This window comes from Equus asinus, chromosome 4 (genome assembly GCF_041296235.1).
Source record: "Equus asinus isolate D_3611 breed Donkey chromosome 4, EquAss-T2T_v2, whole genome shotgun sequence".
Classification (NCBI taxonomy): domain Eukaryota; kingdom Metazoa; phylum Chordata; class Mammalia; order Perissodactyla; family Equidae; genus Equus; species Equus asinus.
The window spans coordinates 20,601,757-20,624,379 of NC_091793.1; the positions used below are offsets into that span (position 1 = coordinate 20,601,757).

Below are 22,623 nucleotides of genomic sequence, written 5' to 3' on the forward strand. Positions count from 1 at the left end.
CATCTAGTGAGTATTTGAAATGTGCCTAGTGGAACTGAGAAATAATTTTTAAATTTTATGTACTTTAATTTGTATTTAAATAGCCATCTGTGGCTAATGGCTACCATACTGGACAGTGCATCCCCAAACCTCTTAAGAGCCTAAGCATAGTCACCTGACAACTGAAAAAGAAGACGTTTTCCAAAATAATGCAGTTACTTACGTTTGAGGCTGGGAAGGGTCATCCCCCAAAGAAACGCTCTCCCCTTGGATTTCATTGAAACACTTCTCACAGAAATGATACCTGTCGGCAAGAAGGCCATACTGGGGTGAACTGTTCCGTTCACACAACACAGCCAAGCCAAGCAACGAAGCCACCAATCACAGCAGGCCAAGGAGGGGGACGGGAGCAGAGAGCAGGTCATCAACGGCGACAAGGACATTCAATGATGCAGATTTATGGGCCCCACAGTTTGGGTTTTGTTTTGTTTTTTTGTTTTTTGTTTTTGCAATCAAAGCCAAGTGCAGACAACGACAAGCATGAGGGAGAAAAAAAAAACACAAAACAAACGAAGAAATGAGGGATTGCAGGACAACAAAAAACATAAAAGCAAGACAAGACAACACAAAGCAGAAAGCCAAGGCAAAGCACAGATTAGCATTAAATATCTCAAATGGGATCACAAGTAGCAAATGATTACAGCAAATAAAACAAAAAAGTTTCACTTACACAGACCTACATTCTTTCAATTTAGCAATTAATGTTATTTGATGCAAATAATCAAAAAAAGGGAGGAGGATAAATATACTGGTGAGAGAAGAATTGCTACTCTATTACCTAAACAGTGATCACACTTCTCCCTACTTAAAAAAAAAAAAAAAACAGTATGGATACAGTACCAGAAAACAAATCACCTAAAAACTACTATAGGTTGAAAATAACAAAATTTCATTTTGATCCCAAGGAAGCCACATAAGTTAAAAAAAAAAAAAAATTGTTTTTCAATGAAAACTGTGCATATGCAGCTAAATACTGATCATGCCCATCAACTGACATTGTTTAAACGGCAAAAGAAAGGCAGTGGCATGTGCAGGCACATGATTATCCGTTCCTTGGTACAAAGATTACAAACACTGTAGACGGATAAAAATTCAAAAATGGTATAAATGTCAAGATGGTAGCATGAGAAAAGCTATACACCAGTTGTTACTTGCTTTTTGAACCTAAGGTGTTTACAACAACTTGAGACTCACTTTTCCTAGGTTTTAATGAGTAAAAAACTGTGGATTCTAATGACTACAAAGCATTAGGGGAGTGCACCTAACTTTTTGTAAATAAAACAAAAAGTTTAAGTCACTTTTTCAAAGCTAGAAATCCATCTGTAGCACACAAGTTCAGCAAAAACACCACTGTGGGCTTAGTGTTACTAAAGAAGTAAAGGGTATTAACTGCCCGGCCTTGCTCTTCCTATCTCAGAGCCTCAGGTAAACACCCCATGCAAGCTATACTCTAGGCTAGTCACTGAAAGAAGGAGACCAATCATGGTTAAGACAGATGAGTGAATGGAATTTGTCTGATTACAGCCATTGTTTGGGCAGGAGAAAATAGACAGAAGTGCCCAATTTATTAGAACCCTACCATCCACTGTCATATGCAAGTCTTTCTAAGTAACTGTCTGGTACAGAGCTATTTTGGGAGCTGCTCCTTTTTCTTTGCTTAATAGAGGCAAAGCAAATACTCTGGGATCCTCTGTTTTAGTATACTCCAAGAACAACTTAAGGACAGGCTGCACACAAAAGGGAAACATTTCCAAAAAGATACAGCTGGCTAATAGACATCTGGCTAAAAGTTTTCTGCATAGGTTTTGGGAAAGGAGATATAGTCAACACAATTTCATGGACAAGTAGAACGACTAGTTTGAAAATCTCAGTTTTGCTTGGGGCTGTGGTGAGCTATGAAAGGACAGTGGAAAGAGAATTGGGGTCTGGGATATAATCCCATCTATGCCACCAACTCATCAAGTTGCTTAACTTCCCAATCCTGCCTTATAAAAATAAAGGCCCAGATAACTGACACAAGGCTACTTTCTGCTAGAAAATTGTTGAATCCTGCACACAAAGGCAGAATGTCAAGACCAGAACTTGTGCTGTACAGTTGTTTTCAAGCAAATTACACACGAAGCATGACTGTATGTGTGCTGGTCCATCCGCATGCACTCCCTAGACCTGCGGACACACGGACCATGGTCCACACGTGGTCGGGCTTACCTGTTCTGGTAACTGTAGTAAGTGGCATCACGAGGGATTGTACATAACTGTTTGCCATAGCAACAGAGTGTCTGTGGAGAGAATTCCAACTGCAAAAGAAACCATTTGTTAAATAGCACATAGGCCTCAATGACAAGCTAGGATATTTACACTGGCAAATCAGAAACAAAAGTGAACAACGTCTTATTCTCATTTATATTAATCATAATGGGCTGTTTCAGTTTCCAAGACACTTCACAGAACTAAAAACATTATAGTTTACTACTGGATTACTTTGCCACTCTGAGGTAGGCTTAGTGGTCATATCTTTCCACCACTTACCAAAGAACTCAGTAGGACAAGAGGAGCTCGATATGAATTAGTATGCACAAAAAAAACAGTACATGCCAGGCACTGTGCACTGTGCACAGTGAATATGATCAAATCCTTACTCCAGATGAGCTTACAATCTGATGAGTCAGGATTCTAATTGGCCAAGTTTTCAATACAATTCTTATCTGTGCAAAAATTTCTTACCTTTCTGCCACAACAATATCCAAGGCTTTGCATGACTGGGTCAATCTCTTGTTCGAAGACCTCAGACAGCTTGGAGCAGTATTTGTACACCCGTGATGTTTTCCGATTATATAACCAGGCGTTGTTGAACATAAGCCAAATGTCGTCCACGTACTGCCAGGGCTCCTGATACTGTCCAGTGTCTAACTTCCTCTTGATGGTAGAAAGATCCATGGGGCTCTTCACAATATCAAAGTAATCCTAGAAGGACAAGTGACACCAAACAACATTACTCAATACTCAGTATATTTAAGGTAGATGGCGTGTCTTCCTATCATCATTATTATTTTCCATATAATGTTAGGTCTCTGACCTGTCTCTATTTCCAAAGAGTTGATTGATGCCCATAACTTCTTTAAATCATCAGTCTACAGAGATACAAAGCAGCTCAGAGGGCAGAGAGGATAACAGAGCTACTACAGACTTCCCAGATAGCAGGCTGATGGTCTACTGAAGAGACTTCAGATGCTTTACCATAGCATATGTGTGATCAGTTTAAAGACGGAGAAGTTAAAGACCCTTAATGTTTTAGTACTAGGAGCCTACAGATAAAGAAACTAAGCCTAGGGACTATCAATGATCCATCTAAGGCCACAGAAAAATATAGGGGGGAAAAAGTTCCTAACGGATTTTTGCCCCTCAAAGTACTCCATTGCTTTATCCAATAACCACTTAAAATCCTCAAATGAAACCTGCCAGTAGCCTGGTGTATAAGGGCAACCTTATAAGCAGATGAAGCTTATTTGAGTCCACCTCTTCTATCATGAACTACTGTTACTCAAGAGATAAAAATGATAAACCATATGACCAGCAACCCCACTCCTAGATATATACCCAAGAGAAATAAAAACATACACCCCTACACAAACCTATATGTAAATATTCATAGCAGTGCTATCTTCAACAACCAAAAAGCGCAAACAACCCAAATGGCTATCAACTAATGAAGGAGTAAAGAAAACATGGTATATCCATATAATGGAATATTGCTGGGCGATAAAAAGAAATGAAGTACTGATTTGTGCTACAATATGGATGAACCTTGAAAACATCAGGCTAAGTGAAAGAAACCAGTCACAAAGAACCATACACTGTATGATTCCATTTAATCAAACATTCAAAACAGACAAATCTATAGAGACAAAAAGGAGCCTAGTGGTTGGCTGGGGGTTGGGGGGCTGTGGGAAGAAACGGGGAGTTGTCTACTTATGGATATGGGATTTCTTTTCTTGGGTGATGAAAATGATCCAAAACCGACTATGGTGATGGTTGCACAATTTTATGAATACACAAAAACCAGTGAATTGGACATTTTAAATGGGTGACTTGTACAACATGTGAATTATATCTGAATAAAGCTGTTAACAAATGAAAAAAAAAATCCAAAGTACTATACTTACAGGGATTCCCAGAAGCTGAGGGTCCACAGGTTGACGAAAGGGAAGGGATTCTGGATCCTGTCGGTAAAGTGCCTCCAATGTTGGCATCAGTGCCTGTCGTAACTCTTCTGGTTTGAAAACTTAAGAAGAGTACATTTGAAATTAGTTATCAATTACGCAAAACAAGAAAAAAAATGTTAAAGTCAAAGCTATAAAACTATCTCAAGAATCACAAACATAAAATTGCCTACATTGTCCCCATGGCAGTATCACTAAGGGTGCACTTCCTGTTTCTAATTCCTGGTCTGCTTCAGGTAGCACCTTGAAAACACCATATCTAGTCACCTTTTTTGTTTTTTTTTTAAAGGAAGATTAGCACCGACGTAACATCTGCTGCCAATTCTCCTCTTTTTGCTGAGGAAGACTGGCCCTGAGCTCACATCTGTGCCTATCTTCCTCTCTTTATATGTGGGACGCCTACCACAGCATGGCTTGCCAAGTGGTGCCATGTCTGCACCCAGGAGCTGAACCGGCGAACCCTGGGCCGCCGAAGCGGAACTGCAAACAACTGCTGTGTCACCAGGCTGGCCCCTCTGGTCACCTTTAAACATCCTTCATGGCTCAGCTAATTTTTCAGCCACAAATTCAGTTATGATAGTCTCGACCAAGTAGAAACAGAATCCTAAGCCTTCCAAAAACTTATGAAGACATTTGTCAAAATAACATTTCAAAAGATGCTGGCGATAGAAGCGAAATGCTGTCAAGCAAGAAAAGAAAGAAGTCCTCGTGTGTGGTATCAGTATTTGACAGTCAGAAATTAGACCTGGTATTGCCTCATGACTAAAGAGATCGGAATCACTGCAGGGAAGGGCCCCTCATTAAACACTTGAGGTTTCCAAGCTTAGGGGTTTTTACTTTGTTTTTTAAGAGCTGAGCTAACAACCGTTGCCAATCTTTTTTTTTTCTTCTGCTTTTTTCTCCCCAAATCCCCCCAGTACATAGTTGTATATTTTAGTTGTGGGTCCTTCTAGTTGTGGCATGTGGGACGCCACCTCAGCATGGCTTGATGAGTGATGCCATGTCTGCTCCCAGGATCCAAACCGGTGAAACCCTGGGCCGCTGAAGTGGAGCGGGTGAACTTAACCACTCAGCCATGGGGCCGGCCCCCATTTTTCACCATTTTAATGGTAAACTTACTGTTTTAATAGTAAACGTTATGTTTCAATCTAAAGAAAGAGAGAACTAAATCATTATTACTAGAACAATGTTCTCAATCAAATTACATTCAAATGTGTTCTCAGTGTGCGTCCTGAAAGTCAGGAAAGATTTGCTGATGTCTCCCAAATAGAATTAATTTATGCTATCATTCAAGAAGGCAGTCATTAAGGGTCCAGTTTCGAGCTTTAAAACACACTCTGAGGAGAGGCCTTATTCCTTCTTCTATTCACAAATTAATTTTTATGCCTTTTATTTATTTATTTTTAAAAGATTTGCTCTGAGGGGCTGGCCCTGTGGCCGAGTGGTTGGGTTCGCGCGCTCCGCTGCAGGCGGCCCAGTGTTTCGTTGGTTCGAATCCTGGGCGCGGACATGGTACTACTCATCAAGCCACGCTGAGGCAGCGTCCCACATGCCACAACTAGGGGGACCCACAACGAAGAATATACAGCTATGTACCAGGGGGCTTTGGGGAGAAAAAGGAAAAAATAAAATCTTAAAAAAAAAAAAAAAAAAAGATTTGCTCTGAGCTACCGTCTGTTGCCAATCTCCCTTTTTTACCCCTCCCCAGAGCCCCAGTACATAATTGTAAAAATTCCAGCTGTTAAGTCCTTCTAGTTCATTTATGTGAGCTGCCAGAACAGTACGGTTACTAACAGACGAGTGCTGTGATTCCGGGCCCGGGAACTGAACCCAGGCTGGTGAAGCAGAGTGCACCGAACTTTAACCACTAGGCCATCAGGGCTGGCTCTTCACAAATTAATTTTATCTTGAGGGGGGTGTATTTGTTAGTACATTAGATATTTTTCACCTAATGGTGGGGGTTGTCATGAAAAAAAAAATCAAACAGATGGGAGAGGTTTCTTTGTCTCTCATATTTGGTTATGCTCAAAATAAACAGAATTTGAGCAAATTTGTGAGATTAGCTGTTTTAAAGAGATTCCTAATAGTAAGATTGGGTTTGCTGCAGCCTACATTAAAATAACACTTCAACATACACAAACTTTATTTTTAGAGGAAATTAAATTTTTTACCTCCAACATTGTAAAGTACATTGTACTAATGGAACACTTTGATACACATCACCTCCAGGAGCCAGCAGACTCCCCCTTGAGATAATACCTATCTGTGAAGGGGCCACTAGAGCCACAATAAGTTCTAGTCCTAAACAAGTTAGTAAGCTAATTTCTGTGGGCACTGTTTAACTCTGTGTGCTAAGCAGTGCTGCTTGCTTGGCTTGACTCATTAATATTCAAGCAGGGTGGTTCAGAGCAGAGACTCTGAATCGGCCTGCCTGGCTTCATATACCAGCTGAGTAAGCTGGGGCAAGTTACTTAACCTTGCTGAGCCTTAGTTTTCTCTCCTATAAAACAGGGATCAACGATCTCACAGTTGCTGTGAAGTTATTAGATGAGACACTAAAGGTGTGTGGCACAGGTGCCAGGTGTACAGTAGGTTAACAATAAATGTTACTAATATTATAGCTATTATTTCCTGCATTTTGGTCAAGGATGTTATTTAACAATTATTCTTCTCTGAAAAAGATATTTTGAGAGACTGTTAACCATCCAACCCTAGGGAAATGATGGGTGTGACTGCAGGAAGCAAATATACCTAAAGGAAAGAAAAATTCTTTTCAAATAATAGTAATAATGAAGAGACCAGGCCAAGGGCTCCAAGCTTAATGAAATCACATGAAAGTCAACCTCTCAGGCCCAAGAAGCTCTATCCCATTCTACTCAAGATCTTTCACTCTCCCCCCACCTCCAGCAATCCAGAGCCAAAGGACTTACTCTTCTTCTTTGACTGTCCTGGGGCTGGAGATGACTGGGTAGCTGAAGTACTTGGCTGGGCTTCCTCCTCTTTTGTTTCAGTTTTTAATTCAGTGCCTCTCTCTTCTGTTTCTGTAGGTTCCACTTTACAGTCTTCTGCTTTAGTCTAAAAGGCAAGGTAGGAATTTTTAGCATTCCAAAGACATGCAACTGGGAAGCAGTAAGATCATTATTTTATGTACCTTACCCTCTCCTGTCCATGTATCTCAAGACCCTTTCTCACATGGAAATCAGTGAAATAAGACCTAATTATCAGAATACTTTCCTTAACATTTTTAACTGGGTTCCTAGACTGAGGTCCTCACCAAATGACAGGAATAATTACCCTACTCTCACCTCTGGAATATCCTCTGGTTGAGTATCTGCTGGTTCTGGTTGATCCACTTCCATCTTAGCCTCCATTTTCACTTCCTGTGAAGGCTGCTTCTCAGGAATGGTCTGAGAATTCACTTCTGTGCTACTAGTAGATGGAGGGTTTGATACCTGCCCTTCGATGCTTACAGCTGGCTGGGAAAGCTGGGCAGAAAGAAGGGAAAATACAAAAAGTTTGCCAATTATACAACCAGAATTTAAGCTACACCACAGAATGACATGATTAACCAGCTATTTCTAGGCTGGCATCATTAGATCCATTTATGATACTTCCACTCACTCTGCCTGTTTCACCTCCCGGAAGTAAATTCTACTTAAGACAGGAGATTGAGGACTGGCAAACACTGGCTGGCTGGTTGTACCAAGAAGAGCCAGCACCTCTTTCTTCAGTAACTATCACTCTGAGGCAGTGTGTGAGGGGTGGGGGTTTCAGAGATGACTGCCTAAGAGGAGCTCACATTTACAGAGAAATGGAAAGAAAATAAGCATGACTGGCTATCTTGCTTTGCTTTTAACTTCTCATTAGGAAAAGTTTCAAATGTACAGAAAAGGAGAAAGAATATAATGAACTCTCATACTGAGTGGGTATTTTGAGGCCCTCACATTCTTTTGGATAACTAGGAATCTCTCTTCTTCCTACGTTGTCTAGTGAGAAACCTCATAATCAGAGACAGCATTTTCAAGAACTATCCTACACAGAATAAAATCACGAGTTTCCTTTCTGTACTTGGCCCTTCCTTGCCTATCAGAGGCCAGGATGAAACAGGTGCTGATGAAGTGTTTTATGAAGTAGCTGTTGCCCATACCTTTCTCATCTTAGATCATGGTTTTCTAACTTTGGCTAAGAGTGAAAACACTCATAAATCCATGATTTTGTTCATTTGCTCTTGAATACTACAGCTTAGACTGTTTGGAAAAGATTCAATATCAGATCTAAACAAAATCTTTGAGCTCCTTCTATGCTAGGTACCACAACAGGAAGGGAAAACAGAAAGGAAAAGAAAGTTCCTAACTAAAAGCGATTCTAGTCTAACCAGGGAGACTACAATAAGAGATGGCACTATAGCATAGAAACTGCACAGAAGTAACACTAACATGACTGCCTAAACCCAGGTCTCTGCTTACTGGAGTTGCAGGCTGCGGAGGCAGCAGTGGCGCCGTTGGGGTGGGAACAGAGGCTGCTGTACTCTGCTGTGAGAGAGGCTGCTGCTGCGGCTGGTCAGCTGAAGAAGCAGCAGGAAGTGAAGGCTGCACTTGGGGAGGAAGTTGCGTCGGTGGTGGTGTAGGTGTCTGCCTTGGAGGCGGATGTAGAGCCTGGGACTGAGGCCCAAGTGGCATGGCTGGAGGTGTAGGAACAGGGGCAGGAATTGCTGTTGCTGGTGGCTGCTGAGCCCCTATGCTTGGGGGAGTGTGGTGAGGGGTGGGGGTACGACTGGGTACGGGAGAAGGTGAATTCTGATGCAGAGCTGGTTGAGGGAGAGGGGGACAGTGAATGTGGCTCCCTTGAGACCCTGGAGGCATTATAGGAGAGTTCACAGGGCAGGAAGAACTGGACATTTGTGCCTGTTAAAATGAAAAACATAACAAGATGGCAATTTAGAACAGAATTAAAGAAATATTTACATAGGGAGGATACACGCATTTAAGGACACAAACTGATTAAGCAGAAATTGGCAATGAATGTCTCCATTTCAAAACGTGTCAAAAATCCTGTTATTGGGGGGATATCTTTGGATAATTCAACCAAAATAGTACGTAATTAAGTAGATTTCAAAAAATGTAGCAGAATGGCCTCAGCCACTGCAGGGATATGGACAGGAGAGGAGAACGTTTTGTGGCGTTCCCATGTTCTCTTCAGCCAGAGTTCTTCCTTTTGCATTACAGCTCTCAGATTTCATTTAAAAAAGTATTCACTACTAAAAAAAAAAAAATGATTAAAACTATCAATTTACTCTATTTCCTAGTTTGTAACAACACCATTGCTATGTCACAGAGTAATCTCTTCATGTTCAGAATACCGTTTATGTCCATAATTGTTCTTATTAAGAACTTAAAAATCATCTATTTTCACTATTTGCTGCTACCCTTCCCTATAAAACCTACATAGAGACATTTCAAGAATCATGAAAACAAGTAAAAACGTCTATTTGTGAGACATACTTGAGACACTGGTGCTTGACCGCCAGATGGAGCCAAAGGCATATTTGCTACATTCATTCCCTGTGTTGAGAACTGAGGCTGGGGAAGGAATTGGCTCTGGCTGGAAGGCTGCTGCATGCGAGGTCCGTAGCCCATAGGCTGCACAGAAAGAACACAGAGCACCAAATTGCTTCATTACAGTGATTCTACTGCAGCTGGAATCACCAACTGCTCTGGCTCTGCTGTGGGGAGGGCAGGGGAGGAAAGGAAGAAAGTGGTGCAACAGCTGACTCTCACGCCACGGTAATGGAGAACTAAGCCTCCTCTAAGAAATTACAAGACAAACATATTCTCTTGATACACAAATGCACCCAGAACCTTGGCAAGGTACACAGGTTATTGTTTCTTTGCATACTGTTTGTTAAGTGAGGAGAGTGAACCATAATTTCATGAGGTCTTTGCTCATGTCACTAGTACTGTAATAGCACAGACTGCAAGACCCCATAATGGGTACAAACAAGTAAAATCTTACAAGTTGTGGCTGAACCTGGTAGCATTCATGGTCCACAAATACAGTAAGATTGCTAAATTTCACTTTTAAAATAGCCCAAAACAAAGCCAGGCCTTTAATAAAGGAAGGAATTATGGTGTACCAAAGGCCAGAAACTTACTAACATAAGAAAAGTATCTATCTGTCTTACAGATAAAAATGAAGACTAAGACTCCTCATTAAACAAGACAGACTGCTGCCAAGACATTAGGCTAGACAACTTCAAAAAGGCTCAAGGACTGGAAGAACAAGCTAACTGTGAAAGACAGGGTGAGGATTGGGGCCAACATGGAACAGTGGATGAATAAGGAGCAGTGAGATGATGAGTCCGTCTTATCATCTCAAAACCCAGGCAACTGCTCCTCCATCACCCTTGCAAAATAGTTTCCTGCCTGGGTAGGTTTTGTGTTGGGGGAAGATAGGCATTATGGAAGAGAGGTGACTATGTCAAAGTGTGCAGGCTACTCAACACTGACAGTCCAGGGAAAGGTGACTGGTTGCTCTTCTAAGTGTTCTAGTAGTACGACTGAACAGTACTTGGAAGCATCTTTCTTTTAGTGTTTATTTTATATAGATTATAAACAAGAATTCATAACTATATTGGGTCCTATAATAATATACTTTAGAAACCTTTTTTTCTCATTTAAAGCTGTCAACAGCTTTCTGGAATTATTGCTTACAGAGCATTTCAATTTACATATGTAACAGAATTTAATCATAACGAATCCCATAACGTACATTCAGGACATGGCCTTTATTCAAAATAGAGTACATAATATAACACCCTTAATACGAATTTTCTTCAAATTATATCTTTTAGTATCTCACTGATAATTTCTGTAGGATAAATTTCTAAAAACAATTTACACGTAAAAGAGATAAGTGAAAATTAAGGATTTTAGTATTCACTGCCTAATTGTGGTATATGGTTTAGTTTTCTTCAATCCACTTTTAGAAAATATTTAGTGTCACCTCTCAAACACATATAATCATTTAATCCCGTGCATATTAAGGGTCAAATACAACAGAATTACAGAAAGAATCAAGGTTAAGGATTTATCACTTACAGTTAGCAGTTTAAGCAAGTGTGAGAATTTTTGTTTACAAAGTAGAAACAATGAAAAAGGAGTTTTAAAATGTCAGTAAAGGCCAAAAAGATTACCCAAAGAGGTTAAACTTACTGGGTTCAGAGTTCCAGGTTGAGCTAACTGTCCATGGTGCTGAAGAGGAGAGGTTTGCCGGGGTCCAATAGGGGGCTGGGGCATACTCATCTGGCCAAATTGATTCAAACCTGTGAATAAGTGTAAAACATTAGATCTGAACACCTTCATGGAACTAGATAATAAAAGACAGAGTTCTTATTTCTGATTATGTATCATTTTATAAGGATAAATAAAGGAACCTGCTTTCAACCGTGAATGAATCTGTTTCATTGATAGTAACCAGAGAATGGCATTGTTAATTAACATATGGTCTCTGAACCAAATTTTACAATCTGGAATAAATTCCATCTTGGCCAATTGTTTTTTAAATGGATGCTTGATCATTTAATGTCTTTTGCCCCTTAGCCTGTCAGCCAACTGCTCTTCAACCTGCCTTCCTCCCTGGGCTTCAACTCCAAAAGGTTTCCTGATTTCTCAAGCAGGTAATTATGATACTCGCTGCTGGCCTGAGGCAGGAACCAAGGTGGCAAGTATAATCTTGTGGTACATCAGGGACTTTGTTAAAAAAAGGCCATCGTTAAAGACACGGATTTCTTTCATAACTTACCAGGTTGTGGAGTTATCCGAGGCATCATCTGGTTTGGCACACTGCCACGGATCATAGACGGATCAGGTAGAGGGCCATCTAGAGTAGAATAGAGATGATTAGAAAAGAATCTTTCAGCCAGCTGCCTTTCTCTTAAAAACAAAGAAAAAAGCCCCACAAAATATCTTCAGTAATATCTTGAAGAATTCAGTCTGAATCTCAAAAGAATAAAGCCATGAACTAGACAGAAACATTAAAAAACGTTAGTTTTTGAATATGAGAAAATGCCTCCAAATGGTTTGTTTCAGTACATTCCTTTATGAACCAGAATGCTTTCAGTTAAAAAAACAAAAAAACAAACTACTATAGCATTTAATATGCTACTGTTTAACTAAGCCCAATTCTTTGGTAAGCAGAATACCTCAACAGACAAGAGCTTTGTCCAGTGACCAAATTTGATTGTGTACGCCAATAATATGTGTTTTGTGCACACAAGCCCACTGTGAATGACTTTCAACAATATACATATTATACTACACTACAGTTCATGTACCTCTTAAAACAAATACAAAGATAGAAATAATTAAAAATGAGACTAAAATATCAATATATAAGTTCTAAATGTTTTCTTGGGTTATCTGCATACCCTCTAGCACAGTGCTTCCCAACCTTTTCACATCACGGTGCACAGAACAAATATTTCTTCAGCACCCAGGGGACAAGATGCATGTAGTGACCCAGCTCTATCTTGGACACCCCCTCACCCGAAGTGCTGTATGCTCAAGCCTTAGGCATACTTGTGGCAGACTGTGCTCTGAAGAGAAGCCCACCACTTCAGACAACTCTCAAATTTTCCTGCCATTTTTGCTCATTTACTATAAAGTTTGCTATACTAAACAGCAACAAAAATGACTGCCCAACTATGTGGTTCACTGTAATTCAAGTTACTAAGTCCATAAGGATTTACTACTAATATCGCTCCTAACAAAATTATAATATAGTCAAATTGAAAACTGGAGAGAATGCTGAACATTTATCTACAACCGTGCAAGATTTACAAAATAACAAGTGTACCCTATGTTCACTATACAAAGATTCGAGAACATAAACAAAAAGAGATAGACCTCTGCTAATAGTTCTAATCTTCCACATACACTTTATACAAAATAAGGTTTTCTCCTAATCTATGAAGAAGTTTTTTCCTGTCAATAATATAGATAGGCATTACAAGGTAAATGGCAGCAGGGGCCAGGCAGTTGATTATCAGTGAGTGAAAAAGATAAGGCCCCTGAAACAATAGGGATAGGGAGGACTATGGTGAAGTGGAGAAAGCACAACCCTTCTAAATATGTAACCACTAATCTAGCTCTAGAGAGTGGTACCCCTCCTGGAAAGAGGGCCAACCTGCTAGATCCTTCCATTTTTAAAGGAAGCCAGAAATCCAGATTGTAATGCAAAATCTTCTGATTTTTAAATATGTGAGACTAATCAAATGAAAAAATAAAAATGTAATCCTACTGCCCACATCTGGCCCAAGCACTTTTGCTTACAACTATGAAATACCTGATGGTTTGTACTGACTGCATGGTCTAAATGCACCATAAAAATCTACTGTTGGCCCATTAGGCAGCTCTTAATTTTTCATGATCATAAGGAACATCTGGTGAACACTTGAAGGAACATTTTGGTGATTCTTTTTTTTTTTTGGTGAGGAAGATTCACTCTAAGCTAACATCTGCTGCTAGCCTTCCCCTTTTTTTGCTTGAGGAAGATTAGCCCCAAGCTAACATCTGTGGCCAATCTTTCTCTACTTTGTATGTGGGTCACCATCACAGCATGGCTTGATGCGTGAGTGGTGTAGGTCTGCGCCCAAGATCCAAACCCCCTAACCCAGGCAGTCAAAGCAGAGTGCAGTGGACTTAACTACTATGCCATGGGGCCAGCCCCCTTGATGATAAATTTTAAGACAAATATTTAGAGATAAAGAATATATATATACCCATATAAAACCATTAATTAAAATGTCTACCATTCACATTTAAATACATACTCTCAATGCAAAAGACACACACAGATACACAATCAAAAACTTTGTAACATACAATCTAAGTATTCAGGAATCCTACCACTCCCACAAGAAATTAATGTTAACAGATTAGTATTTATTTATTCCCACTTCTTTCTGGGCATATGCCACATTCCAGAAAAAATGAGACTATAAAACACATACTTGCCTGTCATCAACTTTCTCTTAAAGTTTTCCTATTTGTGAAAAATCGAGTTGTCAGCTTCTTATTCAACCCCATTAAGAACTAGGTTGATCTTTTTCAGACTGCACATGCATGTTATTTATATTCACTTATTATGAACATCTTTCCAGGCCAATACACAGACCTACCATAGCCACCCTTTGATTATATAATAAATGCATGCTCTTTGCCAAAAAGACAACTTTATAGAAATACAAAAATGAAAGTTCAAGTCTTCCATAATCCTTCCTCTTACTCATATAATCATTTTCTATGCAAATATAAAAATTAGATAAATTCACAATGAACTTAATACATCACATTAGGTGAGTGTGAAAACTGTGTTGTCCACTTTTCCCATTGTGTTTGTCTTTTTTTCAACTGAGATATAATTGACATTAGTTGACATCCATCAGTATACAGACTTAGAAAATTTTTTTTCTTGTGATGAGAACTTTTAAGATCTACTCTCTTAGCAACTTCAAGGCCTGAGGGGGATGAATTTCTCAGCCCGCCTATAATCCACTAATGGCGTAAGAGTTGGTACCTGCTGGCTCAGTGGGCAGTACCTATAGGCAGTCAACCTTCCTTGACTCAAGAAATATAGATTTTTCCCTATCATAGCCTTTCTCACGTCATTTAAATAGCCTGTATTCTTACTCACTATTCTGTACCTAGCTCTGTATTTCACTGCTTGGAACCTAGTAATGAGTCAATGAATGAATAAGGGAATGCGTAATAATGTTGGTTATCTGGTTATTAAATCAGTATCAGGTCGAGAAGGCTGCTGTAATCAGAACACTGAAACTGATGAATTTTAAATGATGCTTCTAAAAAAAATAAATAGTTCTTACCCTTCAAACATAGCGTGTCAATAAGTAAGTGTGACAATGTAAGTAACATGATATCGTGTGTTTAGAATGTATGAAAACCGGTGGGGCTTTGAACCTGCTCAGCCTACATCTATTGGCTGCCTACCATATGCAAGTCAGTGAAAATCTGTGGACTATTATTATCTAGGTGTCACTATGAGAGAAGAATATCTTGGGTCTAAAAATGAAGCCAGATTATCAAGATATGCTTAGTACCATGCCCAGAAATCTTAAATATAGTGTTCAGCTACTGTTTTTTTACTAAAGGATGAATTATTTTTTTGCAAAGGCAAAAAAGGGTCATTCAAAAACTCTAGAATTACACAAGCCAGTACAAATTAATGACTCTGATTAGAAACCATTTTATTACCAATTTCTCCCTAAAATAATAACAAAAAGCACTTACTAGAAGTCATTCCTGGTTGTGGCTGCCCCATGTTAGGCCCTGGATTCATAGAAACTGGCACCATGCCTGCAGCGTTCGGTAGCATATTCTGTTTCTGTAGTCTAGTCCTTCGTTTTTCTTCTAATTCTTTCTGGATCTTGTAAATCTTCTCAGCTAGCAGATGGTAATATTCCGCCTTTTTGAATTTTGGAAATAAAATAAAGATGAGGAAAAGAGAGGGCTAGCATCAGGTAACAGAAAAAATGAACTATAAACAGATATTAGCTTCTTTTACTAAATGGGGGAAAAAATCTAATCTACTTTCTTAGATCATTCCAAATATAAGCTCATGTTTGTAATGATCTCCTGAAAAGCAGCTATCTTATGAACCTATTCAATAAAAAGCATGACTTCTCAGAGTAGGTTTACAAAATATGTGTGGGCAATTTAAGCACAGGGAAAGAATATGCCACATTTTGAAGAGATGCCAATTTAGAGAGGAAAGTTCAACTGATGTAAAGAAACTAGACTACTACTTAAGCTGAAAACACTAAGCAGCTGATTCACCATATTCCAGTGAAAATAGCACAGAGCTGGTTACAGCTCAACCACTTTTTAAGTTGACAGAAGGACAACCCAGATAAAGTGCCACATGAGTGCACTGTGTTATTAAGAGGAAAAAGTGTAAGATTCTTGATGACATACACTTTAAGAAAACTGCTTTGTTATCTCAACTGTGCACAGTGAGAATAAGACAGGAGAGCTAAAGGGTATCCCCTAAAGTACAGTATTACTTGTCGATGTTACAAAGAGGAGTAAACTAAACAACTAGAACAAGCCCATTTCTGACTTTATATAGAAAAAATAGATGCTCACTCGATTATTTGCAGATTCATACATGTCCCCTTCCACTTTCCGGGCATATGCCACTAGGTTTTCCATCCGTCTGTCTTTTAAAGCAGCAGGATCGGGAGTAGGAAATATGGCTTGAACGCTAGGAAGAGAAAATCCTACCACTATTATATTATGTCAGCTTTTCATTCTCATCATAGAAATGTACAGTACTTTATACTTCTTCTTGATTGGTATTTTCTCATTTTTATACAGTGAACACATTAAGTAAAATTTAAAAATTAGGGGTGGGATGTGCTCAAATATAAAATACTGACTGAAATGAAATTGTCTCTTTATGGTACACACAGGGTTTTCCGGATCAGAATGTAAGAAATGACTCCATAAAAATACTCTCTGGTCCGTGTCACTCTAACGTAGAGCAAAAACTAATACTGTGCTATTTGCATAAAGCACAAAGTAAGGAAACCTGACCTTTGTCATAGTATCAAGTAGCAACAGCCTTCAGATCCTTCTACTCTCCTCAATTTATCATGTTTAGTAAAATAAAACCTATTCATCACCACAAAATCTTCAAAGATCAAAAACTTGAAATGGGGGCCAGCCCTGTGGCCGAGCGGTTACGTTTGCGCGCTCTGCTTCGGTGGCCCATGCTTTTGCCAGTTCAGATCCTGGGCGCAGACATGGCACTGCTTGTCAGGCCAGGCTGAGGCCACGTCCCACATGCCACAACTAGAAGGACCCACAACTAAAATATACAACTATGTACTGGGGGGATTTGGGGAGAAAAGAAAAAGAACGGCAACAATTGTTAGCTGAGGTGCCAATCTTTAAAAAAAAAAATCTTTAAAAAAAAAAAAAAACTTGAAGTGAAGGGGACAGAAATGCATAACGATTCTGCTCAATTCAATATCTTTTACTCTCTAGCAATTGCCTACAAAATGCTTGGCACTAGCGTTCCTAAAGAGTGACAAATGTGATTTCCAGGCACTAATTTTATCATTTGGACACCTCACATTCAGTTGTATAGTACTTGAAGGAACCAGATGGGGAAGGAATAAATGGAAGTTTAGAAGAATATCTGAGTTGGTAAAAAATTCACAAGCATATAATAAACTTTCAAACAGCAAGTCAGATGATCAATCCCAAATAATCCATTGCCTCTGTCAATTCAGTAAAAGTTCCTAAACAACTTGATTATCACAAAATAAGTTTGTTTTGGTTATTCTTTATTAATTTTATTAAAATCTCAGAATTTTCTCCTCATCAAATTCTATTTCTAGTGCTATCATTTTAGAATTCCTAAATGAAACTCAAGTATAACTGGAAGGCCAATATAACATAAAAATAAAGATGATAAAAGATAAGCTACATGGTTCTAAGCCAATAAAAAATATGGATGGAATTAAGGAGACCCCTAAGTGGAGTAGAAATGAAAAAAAGACCGCTTTCTCCAAGAACAACAACGCTGCATGTTGTTTGAAGTGTAAGCTCTGTAATCAGTGAGGTCCAAGCTCTAGCCTAATGATACTGGGTGAATTACATTTTACCACTCCATACGCCTTCCCTCTTCTCCATCTGACAAAAACTCTTTAAAGACAGCGTTTGTAAGGCAGAGTGTCTGGCATATATCAACTTCACAACAAATAGTGCAGCGGTATTTCATAAACCATTGATATGTGCACATTTGGAGGACCGGAAAATCACTCAGCCAAGTTTAACATGTCAACATAATAAAAGCTTTGCTAGGGATAACAGAAGACAGTGTTGTCACTGCCATAATCTAATGAGCTGAGATCTAGTTTTTCTTTTAAAATATGAGTTTTGTAAAGGCAGTGACACTAAAATAATTTTTAACTAATATATTGATTACTGTCACTAGGCAGAATAGTTCACACACTGTTAAAGCTGAAAGACTCCTACAAATGATGGTGAGAAGTCGAGAAGCAGAGAATAGAAGAAAGCCACAGAAGCATAAGTATTAGCAGCAACAGCCAGGTTATAGAAAATCAGTAATATTCCTCTTGTGGTTAGGTGCCTGCCAGATTGGAAGTATGTTGACATGCTAACTCTTTATCAATAAGACATGCCTACAATCTTACAGTTTGTGAACAAGATGATTTCGAAGGTCCTGAGTAATGTCTTCATGCCATTGTTTCCGAATTCCAGTACTGGATGGTTGAGCTGCTGTTGGCATAGGACCCAGAGAGGTCACACTGGCATTTTCACTCATCATTGGGCTTTAAAAAGGAGTCGTGAAATAGTTTTAGTGAAGAAAGGTAGAGAAAGAAGATCTCATTTAAGTAGAGCTGACAGTGATGACTGCAATGGGTCTGATACACTATAACAAGTCTATTTACATTAAGAAGTCTGGGGAAAACAGTTTGTATATGTTTGTACTTGTGTGAGGGAACGAGCTAACCCACAACATTTCATTGTGTGGAAGGGAGGATGAAGTCTTGGGTTTAAAAGACTACATTTTGTGTTATAAGACCAAGCTGTCATTTTGACACAGCTTACCCCAGAGAATTCACTGGGTAATGGACTAATTCTTAACACTGGGATAAAGTAAACTTGTTTTTTAAGCAGCTGCATACTTGCAATGTACATACGGGAAGGTGCAGGTTACCCCCAGATAAGTAATATAATTTCAAATAAGATTATAGAAAGCCTAAAGTGTGTACTCAAATATACTATTTGTTTCCATTCATCCAGGCTACCTTCAAATGAAAGAAACTAAAAAACTCAATTAAGGAATTTTAACAAGTGTTTAAAACATGACACACGGTACAAACCAAGATAAAACTTACTTTTGAGAATTTATGGCTGAATGCAACATCGAGTCAGAAAGAAGATTTGACGTTTGAACCCCTACACCTCCATTTACTCCCATAGGACTAGCACCTAGGTCAAAAGAAAAAACAAGAGCGATTATTTGAAATACTAATAAGAAGAAAAGAGGTGAGGGGGGAGAAAATTAGGGGGAAAAAAGCTACGAAAGTGCTAGAAGAAAATATCAAAAGAAATTTTTATCCTTTCAAAACTCTGAAGCCATAAGGACAACATTTAGAAATCTTAGTAATAAATAAAATAATCACCATAAATGAAGTCAAGAGACAAATGACAAATCAGTAAAAAAAAAAAAAAAAAGTACTAGCAGCACATATAATGATTGTTAGCAATATAATTAGCAACACATATATAAAGGCTAATTCACGAAATACCTTACAAACCAGTAAGAAAAAGACGAACAATCCAATACAAAAGGAACAGGCAATTTATATAAAAAGAAATACAATAGCTTAAAAAATGCAAATATGCTGGATTGCACTTAAAGTAAAACCTAAAGCAATACATTTTTCATGTATGAAATTGTGAAAACTTTTTAAAGTTTGAGAATAGGAAGTGTTGAGAAGAGTGTGGGGAAAGAAGAACTTTCCTTGAAAATTTACAGATGTGTAGACTGACACACCCTCGGAGGGCTACGTGGCAACTGCTAACAAATGAGGAATTTCACGCACATGTTCTTTCACTTAGGATCTCCACTTCTGATATCCTGTCTCACGGTTATACTCATATACGTATGATGAACGTTTAAGTACAATCATGTTAAAAGGAGCAAAAAAACTAGAACCAAAATTGTTTAGGGAACTGAACTATACATGAATACGTTTTCATAAACACAGACAATTTACCTAAGGAGACAGAAAGAAAGTATGTACGATGATCCCAAAAAAAGGGCAAGAAAGGCAGGGTTGGATTTAAGATAAACAATTTTTATCGAATACTCCTTCAAACTGGCTTCAGTAGTTCTATGTGCATATATTATTTCTTCACTAACAATTTTAATAAATATTCTATTTCTTTAAAAACAACCAACAGCAATATTCACACCAAACCAGATTTTCATGTGGTTAAAAAAAATTTCTTTTGGATGTCTAATTCTATTAATATATCCCTCATGGTATTTTAGTTAAAAACAAGAAAACAAAACTTTCCATTAAAATGCAAGTAATTGGCTACATCTGTAAACAACGTTTTATGAAGAAAAGTACGGTAGCCTTCTTTCATCACACTTCCTAAATGCTTAGGCAGAACTTTGCTTCTGACAGCATCAGGCCAGCTCTGAAAGTGCTGGAAGTGGTCTTTTTAAAAAGAGTTATGTTGTCCACAATTCTGTATTTAACACTGAAAACACTCCATGTGTAAATACTCATTTCTAGAAGAATTATGTACCCTTACTATAGACTTGTTTTATTGGTGGCAATAGTATGATGAGGTAAAAGAAAAAGTGATTACATCATATATCAATTTACTTATCCTACTGCCTTCTGATGACACATGAAAACAGTAAAATATTCTCTCCAAAGGCTCCAGGTCCGTTTAATATTCAGCACTGATTGCAAGTAATGGCTCAATCATAGCTTGAGAAGGAATACCCTTACAGAGGCTAATATTTAAACCCTAAGGGTTAGCCTTCACCTCAGAACACAAAAATGTAGGAAGCCAGACATTAGAACAAGTCAGAAAGAAAAAAATGAACAAAAACATAATTCATGGTACTTAAAAATCAGCAAGAATATATTGTTGTTTGCTAAGCCCTAAGAAGAATCTCATACTAATAAAAATCTTCATTGAATAAGTAAAATCAATAGGAACTACAAGATTAAGAACGTGGTCAAATATGGTCAGGGAGGGCTGACAGTAAAAAGCTCTAATTTTGGGCTCCGGAGGGGATTCCCTCTTCCCTTCTCTGCTATAGTCTCTCTAACCTGCTATATGTAACAGAGATCCTAGTTTTGTCTACTTAATCACTTCCCTGCCCGTCCAGACTAGCGATGTTTGAAAGTAGAGACCATGCGCCGTTAGTATGTTTTTTTCAGCACACAGCACATGTGAATGAATGCTGCTAATCATTTATTCAAATACCCTTGTCATTCACAAGTACCTAAAATTTATAACTCAGAGTGTTCCAGCATTACAGCCCGTCCTGCCAGAGCAGGAGACACATCTAGAATCCCAAGTCGTTACTGTGCACACATTTTCCCATGGAAGCATTGGTATAAACGTTTGCTCAGGTGCTTTAGCCTAACCAGCACTACACCTCAGCTAAAGATGGTGTGACGTAGACCAATAAACATAAATACCACTTGTTCTAAAAATCTGATGCTTGGGAAAATAAACTAGAGATCTTATCTACCAAATAAGTGAGATATAAAACCTTTAGAAGAGGGTACAAAGCAAAATTCAGATAGTAATAGCTTCAGTTTCCATAATACAGCTGAAAAATAGCTAACGAATAATTTGAAGGTCAACAATAAACACAGAGATTAAGGATACTGAAAAGCAGAGTTAAAGGCAAATAGAGAGTCCCAAGAAATTTTTATGCTGAAACTAAAACCTGATCGTATACACACCACCACCCATGACATATTATGCATACCAAACATGTTTAACCTGGATCTAATTATATGGAAACAATTATACAAATCCAAATTATGGGACAATATAGAGGGTTCATCAAAAGTCAATGAGTGATGAACAAAGAAAGGTAAGAGCACTTCTAGATTAAAACAGACAAAAGATACAAAATGAAATGAATGTAAAAAGCCTTGACTGACTTTGGAGGGCAACTGGAGAAATTAAAATATAGATTGCATGTTAGATGACATTATTGAACAACCATTCAATTTTGCAGACATGATACAATATTGTAGTTGTGGAGAAGAATGTCATCACTAGGAAACATCTGCTGAAATAGTTAGAAGCAAGTGTTACGATAGCTCAAATCCACACAGAAACAAAGCAAATGTGGAAAAAATGGTGAAAATTAGTAAATCTAGATAAAAGTTATGTATACAGTCTTTAGTGAATTACAATTTTTAGGTAGGTTTGAAAACTCCAAATTAAAATTTAGGAGAAAAAAATGAATTCATAGAGGGAGTAAGAAGGCACCAAAATACCACCTGTACCCTAAACTTGCAACGAGTATGAAGGAAGAACATAGACTATTTTAAGTCGCTGTCAGGGAGGATACACAGATGTTTTAATGGCCCAAATTTCCTGATGAAGTTTTCCCCTAGATTTCTAATTACATATCCAATCTGTCCCTCTTGGCAGGGCCCCCAAGAATCTTTTAGGGTTAAAATGAGTGAGACCTGACAGCACCAACTATTTGGAGTCTACTCTTGGAAAAACATAAAAGATAAACATTTTAGGTTGCTGAG

At 38.4% G+C, this 22,623-nt stretch overlaps 1 protein-coding gene across 1 annotated transcript in view; it reads right to left on the minus strand.

The window, feature by feature from the left end:
- Positions 1-22,623, minus strand: part of EP300 (E1A binding protein p300) — a 72,934-nt gene that overhangs the window by 15,628 nt on the left and 34,683 nt on the right. The window contains exons 7-20 of the mRNA XM_014858992.3: positions 19,207-19,300; positions 18,499-18,636; positions 16,421-16,538; positions 15,566-15,740; positions 12,060-12,137; positions 11,471-11,580; positions 9,761-9,898; positions 8,726-9,163; positions 7,565-7,744; positions 7,190-7,334; positions 4,203-4,321; positions 2,764-3,003; positions 2,248-2,336; positions 203-283 (exon numbers count right to left, since the gene is read on the minus strand). Of these exons, the coding sequence (XP_014714478.2) occupies positions 203-283; positions 2,248-2,336; positions 2,764-3,003; positions 4,203-4,321; positions 7,190-7,334; positions 7,565-7,744; positions 8,726-9,163; positions 9,761-9,898; positions 11,471-11,580; positions 12,060-12,137; positions 15,566-15,740; positions 16,421-16,538; positions 18,499-18,636; positions 19,207-19,300 (2,143 nt within the window). The remainder of the gene's footprint in view (positions 1-202; positions 284-2,247; positions 2,337-2,763; positions 3,004-4,202; positions 4,322-7,189; positions 7,335-7,564; positions 7,745-8,725; positions 9,164-9,760; positions 9,899-11,470; positions 11,581-12,059; positions 12,138-15,565; positions 15,741-16,420; positions 16,539-18,498; positions 18,637-19,206; positions 19,301-22,623) is intronic.